This window comes from Carya illinoinensis, chromosome 3 (genome assembly GCF_018687715.1).
Source record: "Carya illinoinensis cultivar Pawnee chromosome 3, C.illinoinensisPawnee_v1, whole genome shotgun sequence".
NCBI classification, from domain to species: domain Eukaryota; kingdom Viridiplantae; phylum Streptophyta; class Magnoliopsida; order Fagales; family Juglandaceae; genus Carya; species Carya illinoinensis.
In genome coordinates this window covers 26,755,537-26,783,218 of record NC_056754.1, presented here as the reverse complement: position 1 = coordinate 26,783,218, position 27,682 = coordinate 26,755,537, and the positions used below count along the sequence as shown (strand labels likewise).

The window sequence follows — 27,682 nt, the reverse complement described above, 5'->3', positions numbered from 1 at the left end:
CAGATGATAGTGTGATATTTTATAGAGTTGATCCTGAAATAAACAAAAGATTACAAGCCCTGCTACAGCAAGAAGGAAAAGACTGCCACGGTATTTAGCAAGAATACATCACAGAGGATTTGGCAAGAGATTGTCTATGTGGGCGGTGAGGCAAGCAAAACAGTATGAAAAGTACTTCGGTCTCCCTCCTGGAATTGGGAAATCAATGAGGTTTTAATTAAATCAGTGGTTCTATACATCCCAACATATGCAGTGAGCTGTTTCAAGCTACTTATTTCCTTATGCTCTCAATTAGAATCTATGATGGCCAGTTTTTGGTAGGGACTAAAAAGGAGGAGAGAAAATTTCACTAGCTAAGATAGGCCAAGATGTATGATTCTAAGTATAGAGGAGGGTTGGGATTTAAGGATCTTCGAGTATTTAATATGGCTTTGCTTGCCAAATAGGTTGGAGGATATTGTAAGAGGAAAACATATTACTACACAAAATTTATAAAGCAAAGCACTTTTCTAAAGTACATGTCTTTGATCCTTCTTTGGGAAAGAAATCCATCTTATGCATGAAGAGATACATGAGAGGCCAGCCAGTTTTTAAAACAGGGATGTAGATAGAGTATTGGGACTAGGCAGTATGTTAGAATTTGAGATGAAAAAGACTGAAGTTGAGAAACAATGTGTACAGGGAGTGGGAGGTTTCGAATTCAAATTTTCTATTTAGAAAACTAGATTATATGCCATCAGATCATTAGACTCTTGACAACAAAAACTTGTTCTTTAAATTTAAAAAATAATTTAAAAAGATAACCACCACCTATGGTGGCTACAACTATCAACCTCAAGCCAAAAGGCCCCAAAAGAAAAGGCAAAAAAAGAAAAAAAAAATAGAAAAGAAAAGTGAAATGCAGAAGATTGGTGCCTCTATGGATTTACATATAATTCAGCCGCCACAGTCAGATTTGAGGTCCATTACTCCGGAAGTCTCACCATCCAGAACCGATCATCCCCTTCCATCTGATCATCTTCTTTCAAACGATCAAATGCCTTTTTACAAGATGGACTTTCAACATGAATATAACTTCGTAATTTTTCACAAATACCAGTTGAAAAATGACAGTTTTCTCTAAGTAACCTCAAAATCTCCTCTGCCGCTTCCACATCTCCCTTCTCTTTCAAGTACTCGAGATGTTCAGCCAAAATAAAACGGTTGGGCTTGTATCCTGGTACACCTGCCAAGAGTGCTTGCTTCATTGCCTCCACTGCCTTCTCCACCTGACCACATGCATGATATCCACTTGCCAGGCGATCCCATGTGATTAAGTCTACCTCCATCCCTCTCCCTTTAAGCCTGTCCATATATGCTTCAGCCTTTTCCAAAAGACCCTTCTTGCAATAAGCAGTGATCAGGACACGTGGAATCCGAAAGTCAAGGAAAGCAGTTACAGATTCCCACTCCTCCAGAATCTTCTCAGCACCATCCAAGTCATCCAACTTTACTAACGAGCTCACCATACTAAGATATCCCGAGTTCCAGACTTTCCCCATCCCTCCATACAAAGTCCAAATACGATACACCTCCGCTTTATTCTGAATAGCTGCGTATAAAGTAAGGAATGTTTCATAAGCAGACTTCCATGTTTTACGGCTAACGAGTTGCTCTGCTTTCTTCAGCATTTCTATCGCCTTTTTGTGCAAGCCAGCTTTTGAGTATCCATTTGCTGCAACAGCATAAGCATTCCAGTTGATGGTGATTTCGGGATCAGCTTCCATCTTCATTAAAAGCTTCTCTATTCCCTTAATGTCAGAGGTGGCTGCATAAGCATTCAACCTAATGTTAATTGTGAACATATCCCAGTAAATGCCCTTATTTTCCATCTCTTGCACTAGATTGTCAAGTTTCTCCGTTTTACCCATCCGAGAATAGAGAATTAACATAACATTATAAGAATGCGGTGATTTCAGAAAACCTAGCTCCCTCATCTTCTGCATGGTGGCCTCTGCTTTATCTAAAGATTTATGTTCTGCATAGCAGTTTAACATAGCACCATATACGTGAATGGTGATTCTTGAAGTGTCAGGGATGCTATCAAAATACTTCTCTGCTTCTTCAAGGCCATGAACTTTTGAGATCAAATCTAGCCGATTTGCAATGTCTCTAGGGGATAGGTCATGGTTCCTTTGCTCACTCAACCATTCAGATATCTGATACAAAACAAGATCCAGGAGCATTAATATGAAGATTATCATCGTATTACCGTTGTTCCAAACAATGATAGTTTAAGTGAAATACTCTCCTATACAATTTTTTTTTTTTTTGATAAGTAACTCATTTATACAATTTTTCAAAACAACTTCGCTGTAATCACAGCCACAAGGGTGGCCAACGTTCCTACTAAAAGAGAAACCAAGTTTCAACCATAAAAACCAATGCTAGAATTATCTAATTGAGAGGTAATTTTCCCAAACTTAAGATTCAAGTAGCAAAAATATAAGAGACAATAATTGGAGAAGGAACAAGAGTTATCATGCAGCATTCATTAAGATATCAGTACAAATTAATCAATAGAAACGGAAACTTGATTATGTGTATATTTTTTATATGGGCCTATGAAATAACTTGGGGTTAACGTCATAATAAGACTTGAGAGTATACATCCAAGTTGTTCCATGTGACTTCCTTTGTTCAGATTTCTATTTTTCTTTTCTAAGTAGGCAAAATTTTATTGAAAGTGCAAAGGGCAACCCAAGTACATAGGAAGTATAAAGAAGGAAAAACAGGATTCTTCCTTTGTTCTGTTTTATTATTATTATTATTAGCTAAAGAATACCCATGTTCAATATCAAGGGGGGTGTGCATGCTATAAAATCTGAAAACAGAAAGAAAGGTCACACAACTATCACTGCCACAGCTATGCTTACACTACAACCAAGCTGCATATACATAGAACAAAATCTAAGTGCAACTATCAGAATCTATGAGAACAAAGACATCAGCCTGAAGTTCAACTAAATATCAGCTAAATGGACAAAGCGAGCTGAAAAGCGAAGCAGAACAGTAGCAAGTCTGAGCGTTCCCAAGGTACAAGTTTCCAAGGTTAAGCATTACTCTTTCCAGATGCAGCAGATATGATGTAGACCAAATTGCCGACAGTTTCATGGAGAATTTTGAACAGATAAATTCTTGCAACTTCCTGAGTTTTATCAATCCAGAGACTTCGTATGACCTCATTTGATTCTAGCTTCATCAAATTTACAACATGAGCCAAAACAGGAAAGCTGGCTTGACCCTTGCTAGACCTTCGCTCATGCAATTGCAATAAAAATCCCCGTGATCTATTTGAAAGTTTGGTTGACGTGAGTGAACCTGTGATTTATTCATTTTCATTTTTATTAGAAGTCTGGACTATGGTAGCATTTTGGGCTACTTAAAATGCTATTAGGCCATTTTGTTCTCCTTATTTGCCATTATTATTATTATTTTTTTGATCGGTAATCAAGTAGTTTTATTCAAAGTAATTGGCAAATCCCAAGTACAAAGGGCATATACTTGAAAAATACCTAACTAGAGTTTATAACCGAAATAAGAAAGTCATGGACATTTAGTCCATTACATACAATGGCCCCCACCCAAGAAAACAATGCTTTGAAGAAAAAAACTTTCAGCTCCCCCATGTGAACCACGAACCTCATTCGAACACCAACCACCCCATGCTTCCCGAACATGCTCAGCTATGACCAACTTCCACAAAGCCTCACTTTCTTGTTGGTACCGCCACAACCATTTACCCAATAGGGCTTGGTTGAACTTGTCAAGTTTCGAATCCCCAATCCACCACCAGAGAACGGGGTACACACCTTCGACCAATTAACCAAATGGAATTTAAACTCCTCCCCCCAACCACTCCACAAGAAATCACGTTGTAGTTCTCAAGACGATTGGCGATCTTTGCTGGAAGCGGGAACAAAGACATAAAATAGGTGGGGAGGTTAGCTAGAGTACTTTTAATCAATGTGAGTCTACCACCTTTGGATAAATACAACCTCTTCCACGATGCCAACTTGCGCTCCATCTTTTCAATCACAACATTCCAAATCTGTTTTGATTTGAAAGAGGCACCCAAGGGTAAGCCAAGATACTGCAAAGGTAGAGAGGATACCTTACATTGCAAAAAAACAACAAGAACCGCCACTTCAGGAACATTCTCCACCGGTACCAATTCAAACTTGGATAGATTTACTTTCAAGCCTGAAACCACTTCAAAACAAAGAAGTAAAGCCCTCATAGATTGTATGTGCCCAAGGTGTGCTCCAGAGAATATGAGGGCGTCATCAGTAAACAACAAATGCGAAATGTAACTAGAACCATTCCCCACTGAGAAACCATAGAGATGACCCGCTTCCACAAGACCTTCAATCATCTTACTGAGAGCTTCCATGACAAAAAGAAAGAGTAACGGAGAGAGCGGATCTCCCTGTCTCAAAACACGTGAGTCGTCAAAGAAACCCACTGGTGAACCATTCACCAAGATAGAGAAGTGGACTGTTGAAATGCAAAAATCCACCCATTTTAGACATTTCTCTCCATATCTTGCCAGTAAGTAAAGCAAGAATTTCCAGTTAACATGATCACAGGCTTTTTCCATATCTAATTTGCAAATCAACCCAGGCTCGCGAGATTTGAGTTGTCCATCTAGCAATTCGTTTGCAATAAGAACCGAATCTAGAATTTGTCGACCTTTGACAAATGCATTTTGTGGTTTTGAGATTAATCTCTCCATTACCGTACTCAATTGGTTCGCTAGTACTTAGGAAATAATCTTGTAGACCCCAGCTACCAAGCTAATAGGACGATAGTCTCGAACATCTGTTGACCCCACCTTTTTTTGGGATTAGTGCTATAAAAGTGGCGTTGAGACTTTTTTCGAAACTAGCATAATTATAGAATTCTTGAAACACCCGCATGAGGTCTCCCTTGATCCCCTCCCAACAAGTTTGGAAAAAGCCCATGGTCAAACCAACAGGACCTGGGGCCTTATCACTAGCCATTCCTCGGACAACTTTGTGTACTTCTTCTTCATCAAATGGTCTCTCAAGCCGCTCTATAGACTATTGATCTATTGCTGAGAAAGACAACCCATCTACTGTAGGTCTCCATTGTTGTTGTTTGGCTAGTAAGTGTTCATAATACTGTGCAATGTGGTCCTTGATACTTGCTTAATCCGAAGAGACTACTCCATCCACCATCAATGTATCGATGGTGTTATTCCTCCAATGTGAATTAGCCACCCTATGAAAGAACTTCGTGCACCTGTCCCCTTCCTTAAGCCATAGTGCTCTGCATTTCTATCTCCAAGATATCTCCTCCATCAATAAAGCTCGTTCAAGATATGTGACTGCTTGACTCTTGCGGATTTTTTCAGCTTCAGTGAGAGATCTTGCCTCCTCCTCGCCCTCCAGGCCATGTAATTCCTCCAGAATGGATCGTTGCTGTGAAAGCACATTGCCAAACACTTGTTCATTCCATAACTTCAAATCTTGTTTCAGCGCTTTCAATTTTCTTGCCAATATGAAGCTTGGAGATCCTTGGAACTCATAAGAGGACCACCATTGTCTGACCCTGTCTACAAAACCATTAGATTTTAGCCACATATTTTCAAATTTAAAATACCTTCTACCTCCTTGGATGCCTCCACAATATGACCACCCAACATCATGTCCTCTCCACAGACTTCGGACTAATTGCCATGTAATTAATTCTAGTTTGGTCTCTAGTAAGCAAATGATATCACCTTGCCATTGAAGAAGTTTCGAACTTGGAGCCGTTTGGCCTGCTCATTCAACCCCCTTACGTTCCAAGAAATGATTTTTGGTTTCATATCGGAACTCTCGCTGCCCTTCTCTTGGAACGTCCTCGGCTACAGCTCCGTTCCCCTCCCTCATCGTTCATTGCCCACATAAGCCTCTTGAGTTCTCTTTCCTTTTTCTTTTCCAGATCAAATGAGGGATCGTCTGTGGCTTGTGAATGACTAGCTTCCATAGCTGTGAGAAGTGCCAGAAATTCATCTTCGAACCCACGCATTTAATCCCAACAATATGTTTAAGTTCCAAAGCAGTCTGAATTACCCACTCTAACCCCCTCGGATGGAACGAGTTCAAGGGAGTCAGTTTTGTCCCCTCAACACAACAGCTGCTTTTCACTGTATCCTCCCCCATTTCCTCCATCATCTCCATTCCACTTGGAAGCTCACATATTACCATAACCCCTTCCTTTACAACTTCCTCTGGGTTATCCATGGTTTCCGTACAGTTGCCAGCCAACGAGAAGGGTTTTTTGGCTTCTAAAACAAATTTCAATGAACTTGCCGGCTTCTGAGTATCGGAGCATAATTCCGGCAGCCTAGATAGCACCGTCGGCATGTTTTGTGGATCCTCACAGGTTGCTAGCCAACCCTGCTGCTCCTACGTCATATCCTCTGTGCGAACCAGCCCTTGTTTTGGAGATTCCGACGCCGGCAACGTCGCCATCACCACCATGATGGAAGGAGGCAGCCCAGACCTGACCGTCGCCCCTTTCTGTGCCGCCCCGTTGGCAGAGATCCTCCAGAGGATGACGGATCCAGCTGCGAGGCCTCCTTAGGTCGCCGATGCACTTCAATCACAAGGCTGCTGACGACATAGCCACTAAGGGAAGCCTCTGACGTTGCCGACAACAAGCTACCAGCAATGGGCTGCCATCGTTGATGTGTCATCATTGGCGGGGATGAACTCAGCTCCTCACTGCCGAAGGGTTGTTTTTGGGCCAACAACCCATGGGCCTCCTTCTCGGGCGCGGATCCCTTCTCCAGGGCTGGCCCATTCTTCTTAAGTCTCCATTTCCACTTTGGGTGGCTTAGCGTGACCGGCCCAAGTCCACACCCATCTTGGTTTTGCCTTTATCCACCCTGGGTTTCGGCTTTGCCCCAGTGCCTTTACTTCTCAGACCCAAACCCCTTCTAGAAATTAAATCCCAATCCACCTTTCCTATAAGTGATTCAATTGCCTTCTTCACCCCAGCTAATTCCTCCTTCACACCAGCCAGTTCCTCCTTCATCCCAAAGAGTAACTTCTGCCGTTCCCTTTCCCCTACATAGGTCTCGGGCAGACTAACTTCACCTAAATCAGTGACTCCTCCTCGACCAACTCTCCCTGCCATATGACACTCTCCTACAACCCACTTATTTTTTCTTTCTCTTCATTATGTGAATTCAAAACCTACACCTTGCCACCCTGCACCGCCACCCTACTACCTACTTTACCTCCCCCAGCAGCCTCAACATAGGTCCTGGTTTGCCCTTCCACCTCTTTCCCCATCCCACCACCCTGAACCACCACTGGAGCCTTGGAAAATCTTGCCAAAGCATGCTTTAGCTCCATGGATAAAGTTTTCCACCCATGTCCTTCCCTCCTTGCTGGAAACACCAGCACGCCTCGACGGCCATTACCACCATATTCCGTAACTTCCAAGTATTGTCCAAAGGCATTAGATCTTCGATGGGCAACTACAGTGAAAGAACCAACCCGAAAAGACTTGAAGAAATCCTTTCTCCCCTCCGAAAGATAGCAATCTTCCACCATGTTGGCCATCCAACAAGCACAAGAAAGACTGAAGACCAACTCCTTCGTCACCTTTCTACTTCTTTCTGTAATACGAAAGAAGTTCGTTCCCTCTAATGCTAAAATAAAAACTTTAGTTTCTATGAATACATGTTTAGTGTAACCCATCTTAAACTAAAGACTGTAATAGACCCAAGCTAAGGGGATGAAGAATCCAGTGTAAAACACTAGAAATGGTCACCCATGGATGTATGGAGAGAGAGAGGGGGGGGGGGGGGGGGGAGTATGTATACTATTTGCCATTATTAATCAGATTTCATAATAAAAACAATCTATGACTCACAAGTAGTGAGAAGTGAGGATGTAACTTGGGGTGGGGTGACAACTACACTTGGATAGAGGTAATAACTGAGGCATTTTTCTGGGCCTACCCATGCATTCTTATTTTGATGAAAATTCTGTTGGGCTTCTTTTTTTTATGTTTGGTGGTGCCCCGGGGGGGGGGGGGGGGGGTGGGGAGAGGACAATTGCACTCGAATAGAAGTAATAACTGATCCTTTTTCTTGCCTACCCATGCATTCTTATTTTGATGAAAATTCTGTTGGGCTTCTTTGTTTGGAGCCTGATTCTGTTTGTGGCGGCCCGGTTGATACTAGACGACAAGGATCCTTTGCCTTTTTTTGGTGGATTTTCAAATTTTTGACTTTTGGCTCTTGAATCAGTCCGACCTACTGATTAGGGTTTGCTATATATTGCATTATTCCTTTGAAAGGCCGCCACACTATACCTTTGGTTATCATCTAAAATCAAATCCACTGTAGCTCCGTGGACATAAGAACATTGCGGAACCATGTAAATGTTTTTGTCATGTATGATTGATTCCACTTTTTGTTTTTGTTTATTGTCTTATCGTTCTTAACAATCTCAAGTATCAATTGTCACTTGATATCTCTTCTTTTTTATATCAAACAATTACCGCATCGAGATTCTTGATTTTGCCTCAACTTAGGAAACTGTTTAAAAACTCAACAAATGAAAACATACCTCCAAAAGAGGATTCTACCTCGTGCAACCATCCTCTAAAGTTGAAAACAACAGGCGACAAGAACTCTAAGTGGCCATTAGTTACCTTCTAAGCCTACTGAGCCCTGTCACATCTTAATCCGAAATGGTTGGGAAGAAGATCAATTCTTTTTTTAGGGTACTCCCGGTAACAGATATACAAGAGATTGGTAGGGCCTGTAGCTCAGAGGATTAAAGAGCGTGCATCCGCAGACAGATGGAACCAAATCTCTTAGAACCAAAACGGTCTTCTCTTCTTGGAGCAGGCACGGATACATTGAGTGCACCGTATAAAACATCCAATAAATTTATGCACGCTTTTAGGTTCAAATTTACTTTTTTTTTTTTTTTTTTTTTTTTTTTTTTTTTTTTTTTTATTTATAAGTAGGTTCAAATTTACTTCTACCACAAATATACCATACAATTCAGATGGACTCATTCGTCATCTATCAGACAATCATTAAACCATTCGCAGCCTAAAATATTTTAACCAAAGTGTACACCCATATCAATAGTACATAACACACAAATCCACACACACGGGCACTCACAAATGCATATAAGTTTGAAGTGAATTAATACCTGTAAAGCGTGTTTGAAACGACGATATTTGCGAAGCTGTCTGATAAATCTATGAAGCTCGGAATTCTGGACGTCTCGCCCTTCTTCGAGCCACTGGTCGATCACTCGGACGATCGGAACCCTAGGATCACCGGCTCGCGAAATGCGATGGTAGAGAGAGTCGATTTGGGGCGCAGACCTGGGTACGGTTTCGGTATGATAGAGGAAAGGACCGAAAACCCTCGGAATGGCATAGCCGCGCCATGGATTTGAGCGAAACAGCTTCATGTATTGGGTTGAAAGCAAAAGATGAAATCCAATCCTTACGAAAATTGCGGTATTCTGAAGGCGTTGGGGTTTAAGGGTTTAAGAATTTTAATAGGCCATTGTGGTGAAGCCCATGTATTACTTCCCGCCCAACATTGGGCGTTTTAGGTCAGTTGAGATATTTAGAATATCACAATATATATTTAAATAATAATAAAATGATTTGAATTAAAATGTTTTTATTGAGTTTTGAAAATTAAGAAAAAAAATTGGATAAAAATAATATAAATTTAAAAAATAGTTTGATTTTCTTAATATAATTTTAATTTTAAAATTTAAAAAGTAATATTATTTTTTGTGTTTTGTTTGAAAATTTGAAAAAATTATAATGATTAGATAATGATTAGATAAAAAAATTAAAAATGTTTTGTATTTAAATAATATTTGAGAAGAAAATATTTACAAATACTATAAGATAATTATTTTATCAAACAGACCCACCTTAACGTAGGCAAGACTAGATGCTATGAAACTAGAGTGAAATTTAAGGGACGAAAGAAACTTGTTCTTGAATTTTCAGATGGATAACGTGTTATTCATGTAATATCAAACAATCAAAGGATAATGAATAATATTGTTATTCTAAGATTCAAATCATACAACAAGAAAATAATTTGTTTTTGGAAATTTAAGAGATTGGGTTCATTGAATTACGTCACATTGGGATAGTCAGATGAGATGATAAATATGTGAATAATAGTGAAATAGTTTATGAATAATAATGAAATAGTTCAAGTTAATATTTTTATTGGGTTTTTAGAAAATAGTGAGAAAAAATTGAATAAAAATATTATAAAGTTAAAATATTATTAGAATATAATTTTTTAATATAAATTTTATTTTATGATTTAAAAAAGTTTAATTTTTTTTTTTTTATATAGAAGTTTGGAAAAGTTGAAATGATTAATAATAATTAAATTAAACAAAAGTATGAAAGAGAAATTAAAAAATATTTATATTTAAATAGTATTTAGATATTGAAATAAAATGAAATGACAACAACTACATTGTCAGTTATTTTTTCCAAGTAAAAATTAAAATACATCTCACCAATAGTCTAATTGACAAATTGAAAATGTGTGTCTAAATTTTGAAAAAATTTAGTTGTAAGCAATTCTATACACTAATTATACACCAATTCAATGTAATTAGTCAGAAAGTATATTTTATTGAAAATATTACTAATTTAAATTTTAAATATAAAAATATCAATATTAATATATAAATTAATATATTAATTCACTTGTAAATAACAAAACTACCAAATTTTAGCTACTTGCCATACAACCTCCCCTCTTCAGCATTGGTACGTGGAATCTATTTTTATTTTTATTTTTTTAATGATACAAAAAGTGGGTTTTCTTCTTTTAATTTTGGGATTTTCCCCCATCGTGTCTTCCCTTCCCCCACTACGTCCCCCCATCGCTCGCCCCAAAACAAATAAAAACAAAACCATCATTACCCGCAGCGTTTCACCCCTTGCCAATTTCCAGTTCATCCCCCTTCCCCTCCCCCAGCATTCTCTTCTGTACGGATTCATCATATTGGCTACGGTGTTGCTTCTTGCTTCTCGTCTTCCAAACGGCATGCCGTTTTTGTTTTCTCACTTCAGAAAAAATTGTGGTTTTCTCTCCATACCGTTTTCATTTCCCACCATCCCGTATATTGTGTGTTTTTGTATTTATTGAATCTGCGACTTTGTGTTTGTTGGATTTGTGTTTTTTTTATATTTTAATGGTTGCTGATTTTGGGTGAGAAACTTTCATTGTTGGATCTGTGTTTTTTGTGTCTTTCTTCTTCTCCTAAATAATTTGATTCGCTGTGTGTAGCTTTATTTCACAACACATGCACCAGAACTTGTATTGTGTAAAATTATTGTGGCACCCTACCAACATAGAGTTCATAGCCAGATAAGATGCATTATCAGTAGTCTTTCCGTGCAAATTTCTTGATTTTATCTTTTAACCTCTGGATCAAAAACTAATTTTAATGCATTAGCAGCTAATCTTAAAACAAGAAGACTTTGCTCAAAGAATATATATATATATATATGTGTGTGTGTGTGTGTGTGTGTGTGTGTGTAGCAAGATATTGCTCAGAAAAACGAGTAAATAAAAAGCATGAATTCTTATAAAATTGTCGACAATGAACATGATTATTTTCATTTTCATTTCGCTTGAATTGTGGATGTGATTCAAAGCTTAGCAAGGGAGATGAATTATATCGTGTAGTGTAAAATAGAGAGCATTTTATAATTCTATAGTTAAAATTCATGGTGCACTTTTATATTTTGTGAAAGTGAGTAGATGAGAATGAAAATTCTTTTTTTGGATAAAAATTTGTTAGATATGTTTGGTATTAGATTCTTATAATGTTATTTTGGTTTTTTGTCACAAAATTAAAGACCAAATCAGCATTGATACAGATGGTATTAGAAATTATGACAATGATCAGAAATATGGAACATAGAAAAATATTCCACCATTAAAGAATGAATAATAATGTGGTTGAAGAGGCACATGGTTAGATTTGATTGATAATATGAAAGATTAATATGGGCCCCTCTCCGAATTCGATGGTTTAATTAATTTGAATTCATGCTGCCTAGTATGTGATGAAGTATGTCCCCAAGTGTGTGCCACTGTGAATTTTCATAGCTGTTAGTGTTATATATTAGTAAATATGAGTTCAATTGTTTTTAGCAGATTGAGGCTACAAGTATATACGTAGTTGTTGTTATATGTATTATTGTTATGGCTTGTTTTTTTTCCCCAATGTTGATACATGTATATACAATGAAGCTTCAACATGCAAATACACTAGAAGTTTAAAGGCTTGCTTTCCAACCGGAGGAGTTGATGCTCACTTGATAATGCATATTTTATGGAACTATGTCACTGTAGCTGACAAATTTGAAATTGAAGAATTTTGAAATGTTTGAATTTGTAGTGTAATTTGTTTGGCATTGGGTTGTATCCAAATTTGGTATGTTGCTGTTTGTAGTGGTTTGAGAATTATTGTATCCAACCTTGGTGTAATTATTTTGATTTTACGAATAAAGGGATGTGAATGCATAGTTTTAAGAATATGAGTTGGAGAATTATTTGCCACTACAAATTGCCAGTTGATGAATGTAGTTTTGAATATTAGAGTGATGGATGTAATTTTTCTTATACATGTTTTGGATTACTTCTACAGAATTGATGGATGTAATTTTTCTTGTAATTTATTTGCTTATGCTAGATGCTGAAAGTGATTGAATACATGGGGACCTTTGAGACTATATTGTGATACATCATATTTTCGTGTGCTTTAATTAAATAATTATTTAATTTATCATTATTATGGGTTTTCTTATTTTAAATTTAACATGATTTTCATGGTATTATTTTATGATTTCGAAGTGTGAAATTTATTTCAATGTACTTTTTGTTATTAATTATTGTTTATTATTTAAATGACTCTTTATTTTAAATTATTTTATTGTTAGATTTTACTATTTTCATTTTACTTCGTCATTGTGTTTTCAATTTAAATTATCCTTTTAATACATTTTCGTTGGATCAGTTTTAAGATCCCGAGATGTAGGAACTAGATCTAATTTCTTTCCCTTTCCCTTTTTCTCCTCTCTTTTTTCCTTTTTCTTTTCTTCCTCTTTCTTTTTTCCCCTCCTATTTTCCTCCCTTGCACCCCGCGTTACCTCTCCCCTTCCCCTCCCTCCCTGTGCTTCTCTCCACCCCCAGCCTCATTGTGCGCCACCACCAATTGTCACCTCCCATTCCATCGACCCCCCTTCATGCTAGGGACCCACCCCCACCGATCCGAACCCCCACACCGACCTCCTCTTTCCTCATCGAGCCCAACTCGAATGGGTTTCTCCCATTCATTTCCTCCACCGCATGGCCTTAGTGCTACCACCTACGGCCACCTTTGCCTTGCCTGACCACCATCAACCTCCCCCAAGCTTCCCAGTACCTCCCCCGCTTCCCCAATCGTGACCCATGACCCTCTCCATTTCTCCCTCTCTTTCATGCACGGGATCACTAGATCCACCACCATGTGCCACCACCATCAGCCTCTATGCACCACCACCCACTCCACCGACCACCATAAGCCCCTCCATGCCCAGCCCAAGCCTCCTTTAGTTCCCCTTTGAATTTCTCAATTTTGTGATCCACAACCAACACTTGAAAACACTGCTTCGCTGCTGCTCTACCACTTTTGTTGACACCTTGATCTTCCAGAATTTCTTCCGCCATTGTAAGTATTTTTCCAAAAAATTTATTGAGATTAAAATATATTTTTACACTAACTTGTTTTATGCAGTCTGATTGGTTGTACTGGGCCTTAGGTATGATGAGTGTGGATTTATAGATTTTGGTTGTTGTCTGATATGGTCCTTGGGCCGGTTTAGAGGACAGGTTAAATTTAGAGATGATTTGTGGGTTGTATGCTTGGAGTTGTGATTGATATATTTTATCTGATTTGTGATGTGTCATGATATCATATATACTGTTTGCATGCATTCTCATGTGTCATGTTTACAAATTGAGTTTTTGTGCTAAGAAAGGACTTTGAGTGCATGTGTAATGAGCAGATTGAAAAGAATGGAAGAAACGAAAAATGAACTGTAGGGATAGTAGTAAACAGAGATGGTGGTAAGTGCTGCATGTGATTCCCTCCTACGGTGCTAGCTGTAGGGACGGTGTGTTAGGGACCTCGGTCTTGTCCCTAAAAATTAAATCCACGAGCTCACCTTGGTGATGTTGGCCTAGTGATCTTGCCAACTTGCTTGCCTTTCAATAATGGGTAGGTGTTTGGGATGTGGAATGGTGGAGTTGGTGATGGAATTGGGTAGGCTAAGTGTTTAGGGTTTATGATTCTCTATAGACGGTTTGGCTTGTTCCTTGAGTGTAGTGCCAAGTAGATTGGGCTAGGGTTGATGTGAGTGAGTGAGGCTAGGGTTTGTGGCTTTGGAGCAACAAGGGTGACCGAAATTACCCAAGGGGATTTAGGGTGGCACCTAGGTGGATGGAGGCTATGATTGTGGAAGAATTCCTAAGTGGTAGGAATCCTTGAGGATTTGGTGGGCTAGTTAGGTAAGTCAATGTTGACTTGAGAGATTTAAGGGAGGAGAGATTTAAGGAATTGAAGATGATTGTCAATTCCTTAAATTAAGGGATGAGGGATTTAAGGAATTGAAGAGGATTATCAATTCCTTAAATTATGGGATCGGATTGGGAGGAAGTCAAGGCTCCTATAAGGAATGAGTTTCCTTATGGAGCATTGGGAGTGGACTATGGCAAATACTATAGTGGGCGGCACTAAGTGCTTGGATGGATCAAATGAGGCAAATGGTGAAATGTGGCAATGAACATCTGAAGAACACAATGAATTCTTAAGAACAACTCAAGAACAATGCACACAAAATAACAATATCAATGGAAAGTAAATGGAAGACAAGAGAGTGAATGAATAATACTCATAAGGATAGATTGAATCACACTTATTCACAAATTGCAAAGTGTGATTCTCTCCTTAGGGATTCACAAATTGCACCCCAAAGAGCCCAAATGCTAAGCACCAAAATGGATGATCTCAAGAATAAAGCCGTCCAAAGCAAATTGTCAAAAGATATGAAAGAAAGGACTAAGGGTCCTATTTATAAGAGTTACAAGTTGGAAACTCCCAAAAGGCCCATTGGAAATAAATAAATAAAAATAAAATAAAATAAAAAGAAATAACATAATGACGGGCCAAGTTGGCCCAGGCATGCATGAGCTCATGGTGGGCTAGGATGGTGCATGGTGGTCTTCGGTCTGGTCCATGGCTAAGTGGCACAACATAGCTTGCTGATGGGCATGGCATGGTGCCATGCAAGGCCCGTTGGTGGTGAGCCATGTGTGCGTGCTGCATGGCCCAGGTTGGTGGCCTTGGCATTGAAGCTGCAAGGCATGGGCTGGAGCCATGCGCTGGATGGCATGCCTGGTGGGCATACTACTGGCCTAGCCTGCAAGGCACGGGTTGGAGCCGTGCACTGGATGGCACGCCTACGAAGGCATGCCACTAACCTGGCTAGTGTGCGGCGTGGGGCGCACGCAAAGGTGCGCGCGAGGGTGCTTGCGGATGTGTATGGGCGTGCGTGGGCCAAACCGCGTGCAGGGCTGCGCTCGGCTTCCAACCTCGCTGGCCTGCATGCTGGGCGCCCCGTGTGTGTCAACACCCGGGCCAAGGCATGCATGCATGCTGGGCGCCCTGTACGTGTCACGGCACGGGCCAAGGCATGCGTGTAGGTTGGCCATGGTGCTATCCTCGCCTCCCAAGGGCAATGTCAAGACTTGTCCTGAGGCTGCTTTTCTAGGAGTTTTAACATTCTCCCTCTCTTCAAGCACATCCTTGCCCTCAAGGATGAATTGTGGAAATTTCTCCCTTATGTCATCATAATCTTCCCACGTGGCCTCATCTCTTGGTGCCCCTCCCCATTTGATTAGAACTTGCCACACTTTTCTTCTTTTTCTTCCCCTTGTCATCACTCTATAATCAAGGACTTCTCTTGGTTGTAGAAGCATTCGGCCCTCCTCATTAAATTTTGGCAATTCCTTCACAATGAGTTTTGGATCACCAACCATTTTCTTCAATACCGTTACATGATAAACCGGGTGTAGTTTGGAGGTTGGAGGAAGTTCCAACCTATAAGCTACCTCACCCAATTTTCTCAACACCTTAAAAGGCCCATAATACCTCTTAGAGAGCTTCAAGTTAAGCTTCCTCTTTAAGGTTGCTTGCCCATATGGTTGAAGCTTCAAATAAACATAGTCTCCCACCTCAAAGTTCTCAACACGTCTCCCTTGATCATAGTGCTTCTTCATTTTTTCTTGAGCTCTCTTTTTACCGTTGCCAAAATCTCGTCTCTTGTAAGCAATTCATTCTCAACCTCATTATTTTTAGCCGTGCCTTTCTCATAATTCACCAAAGTGGGTGGTGATCTTCTATAAACAACTTCAAATGGACTCTTTTGGATGGAAACATGAAAAGAGGTGTTGTACCAATACTCGGCCCATGTCAAGAAGTCTCCCCATCTTCTTTGCTCCTCACGGTAAAAGCACCTCAAATATTGTTCAAGTGTTCTATTCATAACTTCTATTTGCCCATCGGTTTGATGATGATAGGATGAGCTAGCCTTCAACTTGCTTCCTTGTAATTCAAATAATTCCTTCCAAAAAGTACTCATAAACACTCTATCACGGTCGGATATCATACTTTTTGGAAAGTCATAAAGTTTCACCACATTATCAACAAAGGCCTTGGCCACACTCTTGTCCGTGTATGGGTGTCTTAAGGGAATGAAGTGTGCATACTTACTTAGACGATCCACGACCACCAAGATGACCTCATATCCTCCACTAATTGGTAAGCCTTCTGCAAAGTCCATAGACAAGTCTTCCCAAATCAAGTTTGGAATAGGTAAAGGTTGCAAGAACCCGGATGGGGGCCTTGTATTATACTTAACCTTTTGGCATGTATCACATTTGGCAACCAAGGTCTTCACAGCTTTCTTGATTCCTTCCCAATAGAAGAAATGCTTAATCCTTATGTAGGTCCTTAGCCACCCAGAATGACCACCTTTCTTGCTATTGTGAAAATGGTCAAGGATCTCCTTCCTCAAATTAGGGAAGAAATGCTTAATCCTTATGTAGGTCCTTAGCCACCCAGAATGTCCACCTTCCTTGCTATTGTGAAAATGGTCAAGGATCTCATTCTTCAAATTAGGTACATTCGGCACATATACATGATCCTTGTAGTAAATCAAACCATCTTTCACCTTGAACCCAACAACACCATCACCTTCGACTTCTAGAAGTTCCACTATCTCAATGGCTCTAGCATCAATCTTTGTAGCCTCATGGATTTTGTCCCAAACCCTCCATTTGGCCCTACTCAAGGCCAACATAGAAGAGTCATCTTCCTCATGCACTAACCACAAAATTGAACGTCCCTCTTTTCTACTCAAAGTGTCCGCCACTTTGTTCTCTTTGCCCTTGTTGATAAAAGATGTCATATTCAAATCTAAGCAACTTCACTAAGAACTTTTGTTGCTTGGGTGTCACTATTTTTTGTTGAAGCAAATGCCTCAATGCTTGTTGATCCATGACAATGGTAAAATTTCTTCCCAACAAATAATGCCTCCACACCTTCACGGCATGCACAATCGCTAGCATCTCCCTAGCATAGGTACTCCAAGTCTTTTTCATTGGTCCAAGTGCTTTGGAAATAAAGGCTATTGGTCTTTTTTCTTGAACCAAAATAACCCGTATCCCCTCACCACTAGCATCGGTGTATACTTCAAAAGGCTTCTCAAGATTAGGAAGTGCAAGCACGGGTGTTATAGTCATAGCCCTCTTCAACTCATCAAAGGCCTCCCTTGCCTCTTGGGTCCATACAAAATTGTCCTTCTTCAACAAGGATGTAAGTGGCTTAGCTATAAGCCCATAGTTCTTCACAAACCGCCTATAATAGCCTATCAACCCCAAGCAGCCCCTCAATGCCAAGATGTCATTTGGTAGTGGCCAATCAACCATGGCCTCAATCTTCCTTTGATCCACTTTCACCCCCTCTCGCGAGATGAAGTGACCAAGGTACTCAAGTTCCTTCTCCATAAAGGCGCATTTGGAAGCCTTAATGAAGAAGTGGTGCTCTTCCAAAATCTTCATCACAATTCTCAAGTGGCTCTTGTGCTCTTCAATAGTCTTGGAGTAGACCAAGATGTCATCAAAAAACACCAACACAAACTTCCTCAAAAGGGGCTTGAAAATTGTGTTCATGGCGGTTTGGAAAGTAGATGGAGCATTACATAATCCAAACGGCATAACAAGATACTCAAAGTGCCCGGAATGTGTTCTAAAAGTCGTTTTGTGGATGTCTTCACTCTTCATTCTTATTTGATGGTAGCCGGCCCTCAAATCTAACTTGGAAAAAACTCTTGCACCATGGAGCTCATCAGGCATCTCATCCATGGTTTGAATAGGGAATCTATCCTTCATTGTGGCCTCATTTAGAGTTCTATAATCGGTACAAAACCTCCATGTCCCATCTTTCTTCCTCACTAGTAGCACGGGAGAGGAAAATGAACTAATACTTGGCCTTATCAAACCATTCTTCAACATCTCATCTACTTGCCTCTCTATCTCCCATTTTTGAAAATAGGCATAGCGATAAGGTGGAACATTCACCGGCTTCTTTTCATCAATAAGTACAATCCGATGATCAAAGAGTCTAGATGGTGGCAAAGTAGAAGGCACCTCTAAAACTCCTTGATGGTCTTCCAACACTTCTCTTACTTCCACAGGCAGCCCTTCTAAGTCATCTTTGTTGCCTTCTTTTTCACTATTTTCCACATTACACAAGTAGTCTCCATTGGCCACCATAATGGCAAAACAATAGGCTCCACCTTTGCACAACTTTTCAAAAGTGATGGCTTCACAAGCTTTTACTTCTTTTGATGTCAAAGCTTTTCAAACTCTTTTCTTTGAGCTAAGTTTAAACTCCATCATCATGTTTTGGTAATCATGAATAACTTTCCCAAGGCCCTTGAGCTAAGCATTGCCAATCACCACATCAAGTCCCACTAATGCCAACACATGGAGGTCGGCCACAATTCGCACACCTTACACATTCATCTTCACTTCTTTAACAAATGCTTCACATCTAAACTTGTTCCCATTGACTACCTTTACTTCAAACGGTTCAATGGCACATGGCTTCAATCCAATCTTAGTCACAATATTGGCATTGATAAAATTGTGCGTGGATCCACTATCCACCAAAAGAGTCACTTCAAACTTTCCCACCCATGCCATCACTCTCATGGATGTGGGTCTAGGTACATTTGAAATGGCATTCAAAGATAATTCGGCCTCCTCTAGTGGCTCAATAGATTTGGCCTCTTCTTGTTCCGACTCTTCACTAGTTGTCTCAACATGGCCATCTTCTTCTACTTCACTTGTTTCATCTTCAAGCAACACATATGTTTGCCCGGCCTTGCACTTGTGGTCCTTGCTCCATTTGTCACCACATTTGAAGCAAAGACCTTTCTTTATCCGCTCTTGGACTTTTTCTCTTGATAACTTTTTCACTTCATATAGTTTTGGTTTTGATGCACTCCCTTTCCACCCTTTTGCCTTTCCAAGGAACTTTGGTTTGAAAAGGTTTAGAGAATTTGCTCCCCATGTCCTTAGAATGACGCTTATCAATGTGAGTGCTCTCCTCTAGTATTTCCGCCATCCTCATAACTTCTTGTAGCCTTGTGGGTTGTTTCAACTTTATCTCCTTGGCAAGCCAAGGTTTCAAACCATCCACAAAGGTGCCAATAAGTGCCTCTTCGGACCAACCCCTTACCAAGGTTTGGAGTTGCCGAAACTCATCAATATAGTGGTGTACTTTTCCCTCTTGTTTCAACTTGGCCAATTGCCCATGGTGGTTGACAATTGAGGAAGACCCAAATTGCATCAAGAATTCCTTTTCAAAGGCCATCCACCCTAGGCGTTTCCTCTCTTTGTCATATTGATCATGAAACCAATGCCACCACTTACTTGTTCTTCCTTCAAGATGGAAATATGCCGTAGAAACTCTCTCTTCTCTTGGAACTTCATACACACGGAAATAATGGTCCACCTTGTCGAACCACTCATATGGATCCCCCTCATTGAACTTGGAGAAATCCACCTTTGGCCTCCTTGGTCCCCAGTCATATGCTCGGTTTCCAACTCTATCATCATAGTGGTCTTCCTCATACCTTTGGTTTCTATGGCCTCTTTCTCTTCCATGATTGAAGTTTCTTCTATTGGCATGGTCATCATAACCATTCGGTCCTCCATGGCCAAAGTCATACTCGGCCTCATGATGTTCTTCAAACCTTGGAACTTTGAACCTCACATCTTGAGGTTCTCTCAAAACACTAGGACTTCTAGAATGATGGACCTCATCGCGGATCCATCTTTCTACGGCTACTTGATCATTCTCAATCCGCCCACCTCTTCTATACTCGGACCTTGGTCGCTCATGCATGGAACCCGTGACATTTGTCTCGGCCCCATCAACAAAGACCTCTTGCCTTTACCCTTTCAGACTTGGTGATGCTCCTTGGCCATTGGTTCCGGCCAATCTCCTCTCAAGTCTTGCATTGTTTTCATGCTTCATGGCATCCATCGCCCTTCTATTCTCCTCGGTCTCGCGGGTGGTAACATTCAACGCCATCCTTTGTTCGGTTATTGTAGTGTTCACCTCACCAAGGATGTTGGTAAGCTTCATGGCATTCTCTTCCATGGCCTCAATGCGTTCCCGGTTGGAACCACCTTGATCCATGACTCTTCAACTTGCAACTGCTTGCAACTGAGTCTTGCAACTGAGCTTGCAATTGTGCCTGCACGGAGTCTTGCACACGGCTTGGACAGCAACTAGGTTGGTGGAGCTTGATCACAGCTCAAAAGTCCAACCTTGGGTCCCCCACCTTCAAGGGTGGTCGACCCCTCTTGCACACGGTCCAACCTTGGATCCCCCACCTTCAAGGGTGGTTGATCCCTTCAAGAACACTACTCTATCCTCTATCTTAACCCCTAAACTTCAATTTTCAATTCACAAGCAATAAAAATAAACAATGTCGAGGTCCTCCGTGGACCTCCCAATCAAATTCACAAGGGATTGAGTTTATGCGTCGTTTACCTCTTGGAGAAGTGAGAACTTCTCAAGAACACCAACCAAGAAGCACCTCTCAATGAAAGTACCAATTAATGTTAGGGACCCCGGTCTTGTCCCTAAACATTAAGTCCACGAGCTCGCCTTGGTGATGTTGGTGATCGAGTGATCTTCCCAACTTGCTTGGCCTTCAACAATGAGTAGGTGTTTGGGATGTGGAATAGTGGAGTTGGTGATGGAATTGAGTAGGCTAAGTGTTTAGGGTTCACAATTCTGTATGGACGGTTTGGCTTGTTCCTTGAGTGTAATGCCAAGTAAATTGGGCTAGCGTTGATGTGAGTGAGTGAGGCTAGGATTTGTGGCTTTGGAGCAACAAGGGTGGCCGAAATTACCCAAGGGGATTTAGGGTGGCGCCTAGGTGGATGGAGGCTATGATTGTGGAAGAATTCCTAAGTGGTAGGAATCCTTGAGGATTTGGTGGGCTAGTTAGGTAAGTCAATGTTGACTTGAGAGATTTAAGGGAGGAGAGATTTAAGGAATTGAAGATGATTGTCAATTCCTTAAATTGATTTAAGGAACTGAAGAGGATTATCAATTCCTTAAATTATGGGATCGGATTGGGAGGAAGTCAAAGCTCTTATAAGGAATGAGTTTCCTTATGGAGCATTGGGGGTGGACTATGGCAAACACTATAGTGGGCGGCACTAAGTGCTTGGATGGATCAAATGAAGCAAATGGTGAAATGTGGCAATGAACATCCGAAGAACACAATGAATTGTCAAGAATAACTCAAGAACAATTAAAAAACAATGCACACAAAATAACAATATCAATGGAAAGTAAATGGAAGATAAGAGAGTGAATGAATAATACTCATAAGATTGATAGATTGAATCACACTTATTCATGAATTGCAAAGTGTGATTCTCTCCTTAGGGATTCACGAATTGCACCTCAAAGAGCCCAAGTGCTAAGCACCGAAATGGATGATATCAAGAACAAAGCCATCCAAATCAAATTGTCAAAAATATGAAAGAAAGGACTAAGGTTCCTATTTATAAGAGTTACAACTTGGAAACCCCCAAAAGGCACATTGGAAATAAATAAATAAAAATAAAATAAAATAAAAGGAAATAACATAGTGACGGGTCAAGTTAGCCCAGGCATGCATGAGCCCATGGTGGGCTAGGATGGTATATGGTGGTCTTCAGTCTGGTCCATGGCTAGATGGCACAACATGGCTTGCTGATGGACATGGCATAGTGCCATGCAAGGGCCTGCTGGTGGGCATGGCATGGTGTCATGCAAGGCCTATTGGTGGTGAGCCATGTGTGCGTGCTGCATGGCCCAGGCTGGTGGCTTGGGCGTTGAAGTTGCAAGGCATGGGCTGGAGCCATGCGCTGGATGGCATGCTGGATGGGCATGCCACTAGCCTAACCTGCAAGGCATGGGCTGGAGCCGTGCGTTGGATGACATACCTGCAAAGGCATGCTACTAACCTGGCTAGCGTGCGGTGTGGGGCACACGCAAAGGTGCGCGCGAGGGGGTGCACGCGCAAGGGCTTGCGCATGCGCATGGGCGTGCATGGGCCAGACTACGTGCTGGGCTGCGCGCAGCTTCCAACCTCGCTGGCCTGCATGCTAGGTGCCCCGTGCGTGTCACGGCACAGGCCAAGGCATGCGTGTAGGCTGGCCATGGTGCTATCCTCGACTCCCAAGGGCAGTGTCAAGGCTTGTCCCGAGGCAGCTTTTCTAGGGGTTTTAACATGGCGGTAAGTCTCGCTTGCGATTCTCGCCTCCAGTGTGAGCTGTAGGGATGGTGGTAAGTCCCGCCTGTGATTCCCGCTTACAATGACTGAATGAATGTACATGTTGGGCCATTTTCTAAAAAAATAGCGGTTTATAATTAAATAGATACGATGATCATTTTCTGTGGAAATGATGGATTTATGTTTGGGCTATTTTCTAGGAAAATGACAGATGACTTTTAATGGACGTGTTTTGGGCCAAATAGATTTTTTGGCATGTGTTGGAAAACAAATCAATTTCAAGAAAAATGATGGTTTTGTTTTTGCATGTTTCTTCATGTGGATAAATACACGTTGGTTATATTTATATGTTTTTATCTCTTCGATTATTTAGTTGATTAATTATTGATATCCATAATCTCACTATGGTAATCCTACCCTACGGTTCCGTTTCATGGAATCGTAGATTTTGATGAAGAGGATGAAGTTGAGCCTGAGGGATCGGTTCCACCGGATGAGTGACTCATGGTCACTCTTGTATCATGAGATTTTTTTTCCCCTTTTTGGCTATGTAATTTTTGCTGGATAACTTTATAACCGTTTTGAATGACTTTTATTTTGGTGGTTCTATAATTAAAGAATTCTAGTACTTAGTTAGCTATTTTTAGTTATCTGCTATGATGTTTGTTGTGCACTTTTTGCCTATACACACACTTAGCACTTGTTATTTGGGGTGTGTGATCTATGTTGTCATCATCCCGATATCACGATTCCTGCCCTTCCGTACATGAGAGTCGGGGCGTCACATATATTGTATCCTGCAAAGCAAAAATTAGAGAATATGCAATACATATATTGTCTAAACTCTTCACACACTTCTTCGTTTCTTCTGCATCCTCTTCAATCTTTCTTTAATTAGAGAATATGAAATACATATTATATTGTTGCTCTTTCTTTTTATGAGCAATAATCATAGGTGCTAGATTCTAGTACTTATAAGTTAAAACCACTAGTGCCTTGTGATTTTATTTGATTAAGTGGAGCTGCTAATTCATCTATCTGTCTCAGTCAGGTATTGAATAAAAGCATAGTTTAAAAAGAAAAAATAACATCAAGATAAGTTCCACTGAACTAAATAAAATCACAATTATTGGTTAGTCATGAGCTACCTGGCCTTTCTGATTTTCAACTAAACCATTTATCACAACCTTCTATCATATGTAAATAGGTGATTGTATGGATTTAGCATAATAAGTTGCCATAATTCTTTGCATAGGGCATTTAGCAGACATGTTATGATTCAAACAATCTATTTACATTTCAAACTAACACGATATGGCTATAGTCCGAATCAATTACAAACTATTACAAGAGATGCGATCCAGTATCGCATCATCCCTCTTTTGAACTTCATTCTCTCTCATCAGAATTTTCTCCCGTACCGACTGAAGTATATCTGCCCATATGAATAATTGACATCTTTCTTCTACCTCCATACAATTCAAGACTTTCAAGTTTCAAATATAATAACTTTGTACATGCATTCAAAACCAATAATATAAAAATAAAAAAAAAGAAAAAAAAACATGATAATTGATACCGTATTATACATCAGACATGAATAAAATTTCCTTCCAAAAATTTTGTCCGTGCGGGAGATCTTTAATGGTGCTTCCAAACCACACCAACAACTTGGTGATTCTATTTCAAGCGCAACAACTGCACTTAATAATAATTGACTTGATGCCTTAGGTGATCTACATTTAAATAGATTTTGTGATCATATAAACTTTTAAATGGACTACTTGCAGATGATTGACTCGATGCCAATTTTCTTCCTAAGCAAATAACCCATTAATAACATAAGACAGACACAAGCCCATATAGCACACATGTGAATGAATAAAATAAATGTTGGAGAAATATTTCAAAAGGTCCAGTACCATTTGCCATATTAGCTAGTCAAGGTGAGAGTGCATTATTAATCATGTTGTCAAGGCCGTATGCTCTCATGCGTTTATTGGAAAATATTGTAACAAGTGAAAATTTTCCATTCAACAAGAAAACTAATAGTTGTTCTAACAACCAAATAAAATAGAATAGAATAGAAAATAACCAAACCCCAAGAAGGATTGGTAATAACACACAAAATTTTATTTTGGGGTAATTCTTCATAAAAGTAAAAAGAATTTATAAAGTGCATAAATTTGGGCAACCAAAATTAGCATGGCATGTCTGATTCAGAAAAAGGAAAAGGAAATAATAGTCAAACTAAGTTGAAGGGGCATTAAGTGGCCTAAACCAAGATTAAGGGTCAAGCTAGTGAAGAGAAGAGTCCATTTACTAACATGAGGGGACAAAAAATTGAAAGGAAGAAAGAATGAGGTCTAATAAAGCTAGGGCTATATTATGAAATGATGTTAGCTTTGGAGATCTGGAAGCCATATATGCCTTGAGGTACACCCCATAGAATAATTAGTTCAAAAGTAACATACCCACTAAGTGATGTTTGTTTAATAGGCAATAATAGTCAGTTTGCTTTGTACATAATTACTAACTCGGGAATGATTATGTCTCCACCCTGTAGCTTTCTCATACATTGCTTCTCCTTTCCACTTCATCCCCACATAAAAAGAAAGAATACCAGTAATTTTGTTTGCCAAGAAAAGACAATAGTTGGACTCGAGGTGGTGCTTAGGTTGCAGTTAGAATTTTCACAGTTTCTTAGAACCAAATATTTAATGGGAGTTTGATCAGATCCTTCGAATATGATATTTTGTGATGGCAAACTTAACAATTTTTGGCATATGCAACTATTAATCTTTCTAATCTTCAAGCTTCCCACCTTCAAGTTGGCAATTCTAATCTTACGTCAGTTTGATTGGTTAGAGTTTGATGCAGATGCAATGCAGTCAACAATGGTATTGATACTTTGTTTAAATTCAATACCATTGCAGTGCATATATTGAACCCTTAATTCATAAACTCATGATCCGCAATAATAATTCCTAGAAATTCACAAATCAACAAATTACTTTAACAACACAATCACAGAATCTACAACAGTAGTCTATTTCAACAGCACAACTAGTTGCATACTAGAAAAAAAAAAGAAAAAAAAAACAACCAGTCGCAATAAATCAACACAACCAGTAGCAATAAATCAGTGTACATACAAAAAAATTACAAGAAATTTCCAAAAATCAACCTTTTGGAAAAAATGCCTAATGTGTGTTACCGTGCAATCTAGGTTGGTGTCTGTGCTGGAGAGCTAGGTTGACCCACAATGTTTGGAGGTAGATCTAGGTTGAGGGGGAGAGATCTATTGCTTGGGTGAGGGGCATCGACATACTAAGGGGAATCGCTGGTTGGGGTGAGTGAAGGGCTCGTTTTCAGGGTGATGGAGAAGGTGAGAAGAATAGAGAGAAGTGAGAGGAGCCTAAAGAATTCAGAAGAAATCAATGAACCATGATGTGGCCAAGGAATCGGGTTTGCCACATCAGGTGTGTGGTGTGTAACCCGAAGACCGGATGACGAGTAGAGTTTTCTATGAGTTCGTTTAGAGCATTGGCATTGGCTTCATCAAAGCCAATGCCAAATTTTGATGAAAAGTACATGTTTTGTTGAATCATAAAATCTTCCTATCCATAATTCCACATTGGATTAGTCATTAGATTCATCAAAATAATAATATAATATTATTTTTTTAATAATATTTTTTTTTTCATATTTTACAATTAAACCTATTATATGTACATTAATAATTTAATTTGATATTTAAATTATTGATTTACAAGCACTAATTTTTTTTCTCAACCTAATTACCAACAAACACATTTTGTCAATCCTTCTTCTACCTAACAATCAAATATATAATAATTTAAGGAACAACAAACACATATACAATTTGTTCATCCAAAATAAAATATTATGTTTGAAACTAACTACAAACCACCCTTTTTCTCTACCTAAACTTTTACATCTACAATTCTATCCTTGGTCAAACACAGAAATTCCATCATACACAATACCCAACATTCATATCCATAATTCTTCAAACCAACTTGTAGATGTAGCTAACTGTCCTTCCTTTGCCAAGTTTTTTAGATGTAGCTAATAGTCTTGGATTAAACCCTATAAATATATCCATTCTTGAACTACTTCCCACTCATCAAAAACCAATATTTCTTCTTCTAATTCTTCGCATTTTTTTCTCTTATTTCCCTATGGATCCCTATAGCAATACTCTTTATATGTTAGATGAAGATTATTTCGATCATGAGGATCTTATGATAGAAGCAATGGCCGTACATAGACAACAACGTGCAACTCTTGGAGCATCTTCTTCACGTCGTCCTAATTCTCAACCTCATATGTTCATCCAACGCAATCCATTAGAAGGTCATGAACGCCTTTGGAAGGATTACTTTGCTCAACCGCCAATATATCCGCCAAACGTTTTTAGGAGGCGATTTCGAATGAATCGTGATATTTTTTTGCGTATACATTCTGCAGTTGTCACTCATGATGATTATTTTATCCAAAAGAGAGACGCCATGGGAGGCTTGGATTGTCCTCCCTTCAAAAGATGACCGCGGCAATTAGGATGCTCGCATATAGGGTAACAGCAGATCTTATGGATGAGTATGTAAGAATTGGAGAAAGTACTGCACGGTTGAGTATGAAGAAATTTGTAAAGGCGATC

The 27,682-nt window shown here is 39.7% G+C and overlaps 1 protein-coding gene across 1 annotated transcript; it reads right to left on the bottom strand.

The window, feature by feature from the left end:
* Positions 1 to 690: 690 nt before the first annotated feature.
* Positions 691 to 9,598, bottom strand: LOC122303985 (pentatricopeptide repeat-containing protein At2g20710, mitochondrial-like). Its single transcript, XM_043115989.1, has 2 exons — positions 9,234 to 9,598; positions 691 to 2,198 (listed from the first exon to the last, which is right to left on the bottom strand). The coding sequence occupies exons 1-2, from the start codon at positions 9,498 to 9,500 to the stop codon at positions 966 to 968; spliced, it is 1,500 nt and encodes a 499-aa protein (XP_042971923.1). The 5' UTR covers positions 9,501 to 9,598; the 3' UTR covers positions 691 to 965.
* Positions 9,599 to 27,682: the final 18,084 nt, after the last annotated feature.

What these genes read in the sequence shown, in the direction of transcription:
- LOC122303985 (XM_043115989.1), bottom strand. Translation starts at nt 9,500, where the DNA reads ATGAAGCTGTTTCGCTCAAATCCATGGCGCGGCTATGCCATTCCGAGG. An exon ending in GTTTCAAACACGCTTTACAG is followed by an intron (nt 2,199 to 9,233) that starts GTATTAATTCAC and finishes GTTTTGTATCAG; the next exon opens with ATATCTGAATGGTTGAGTGA.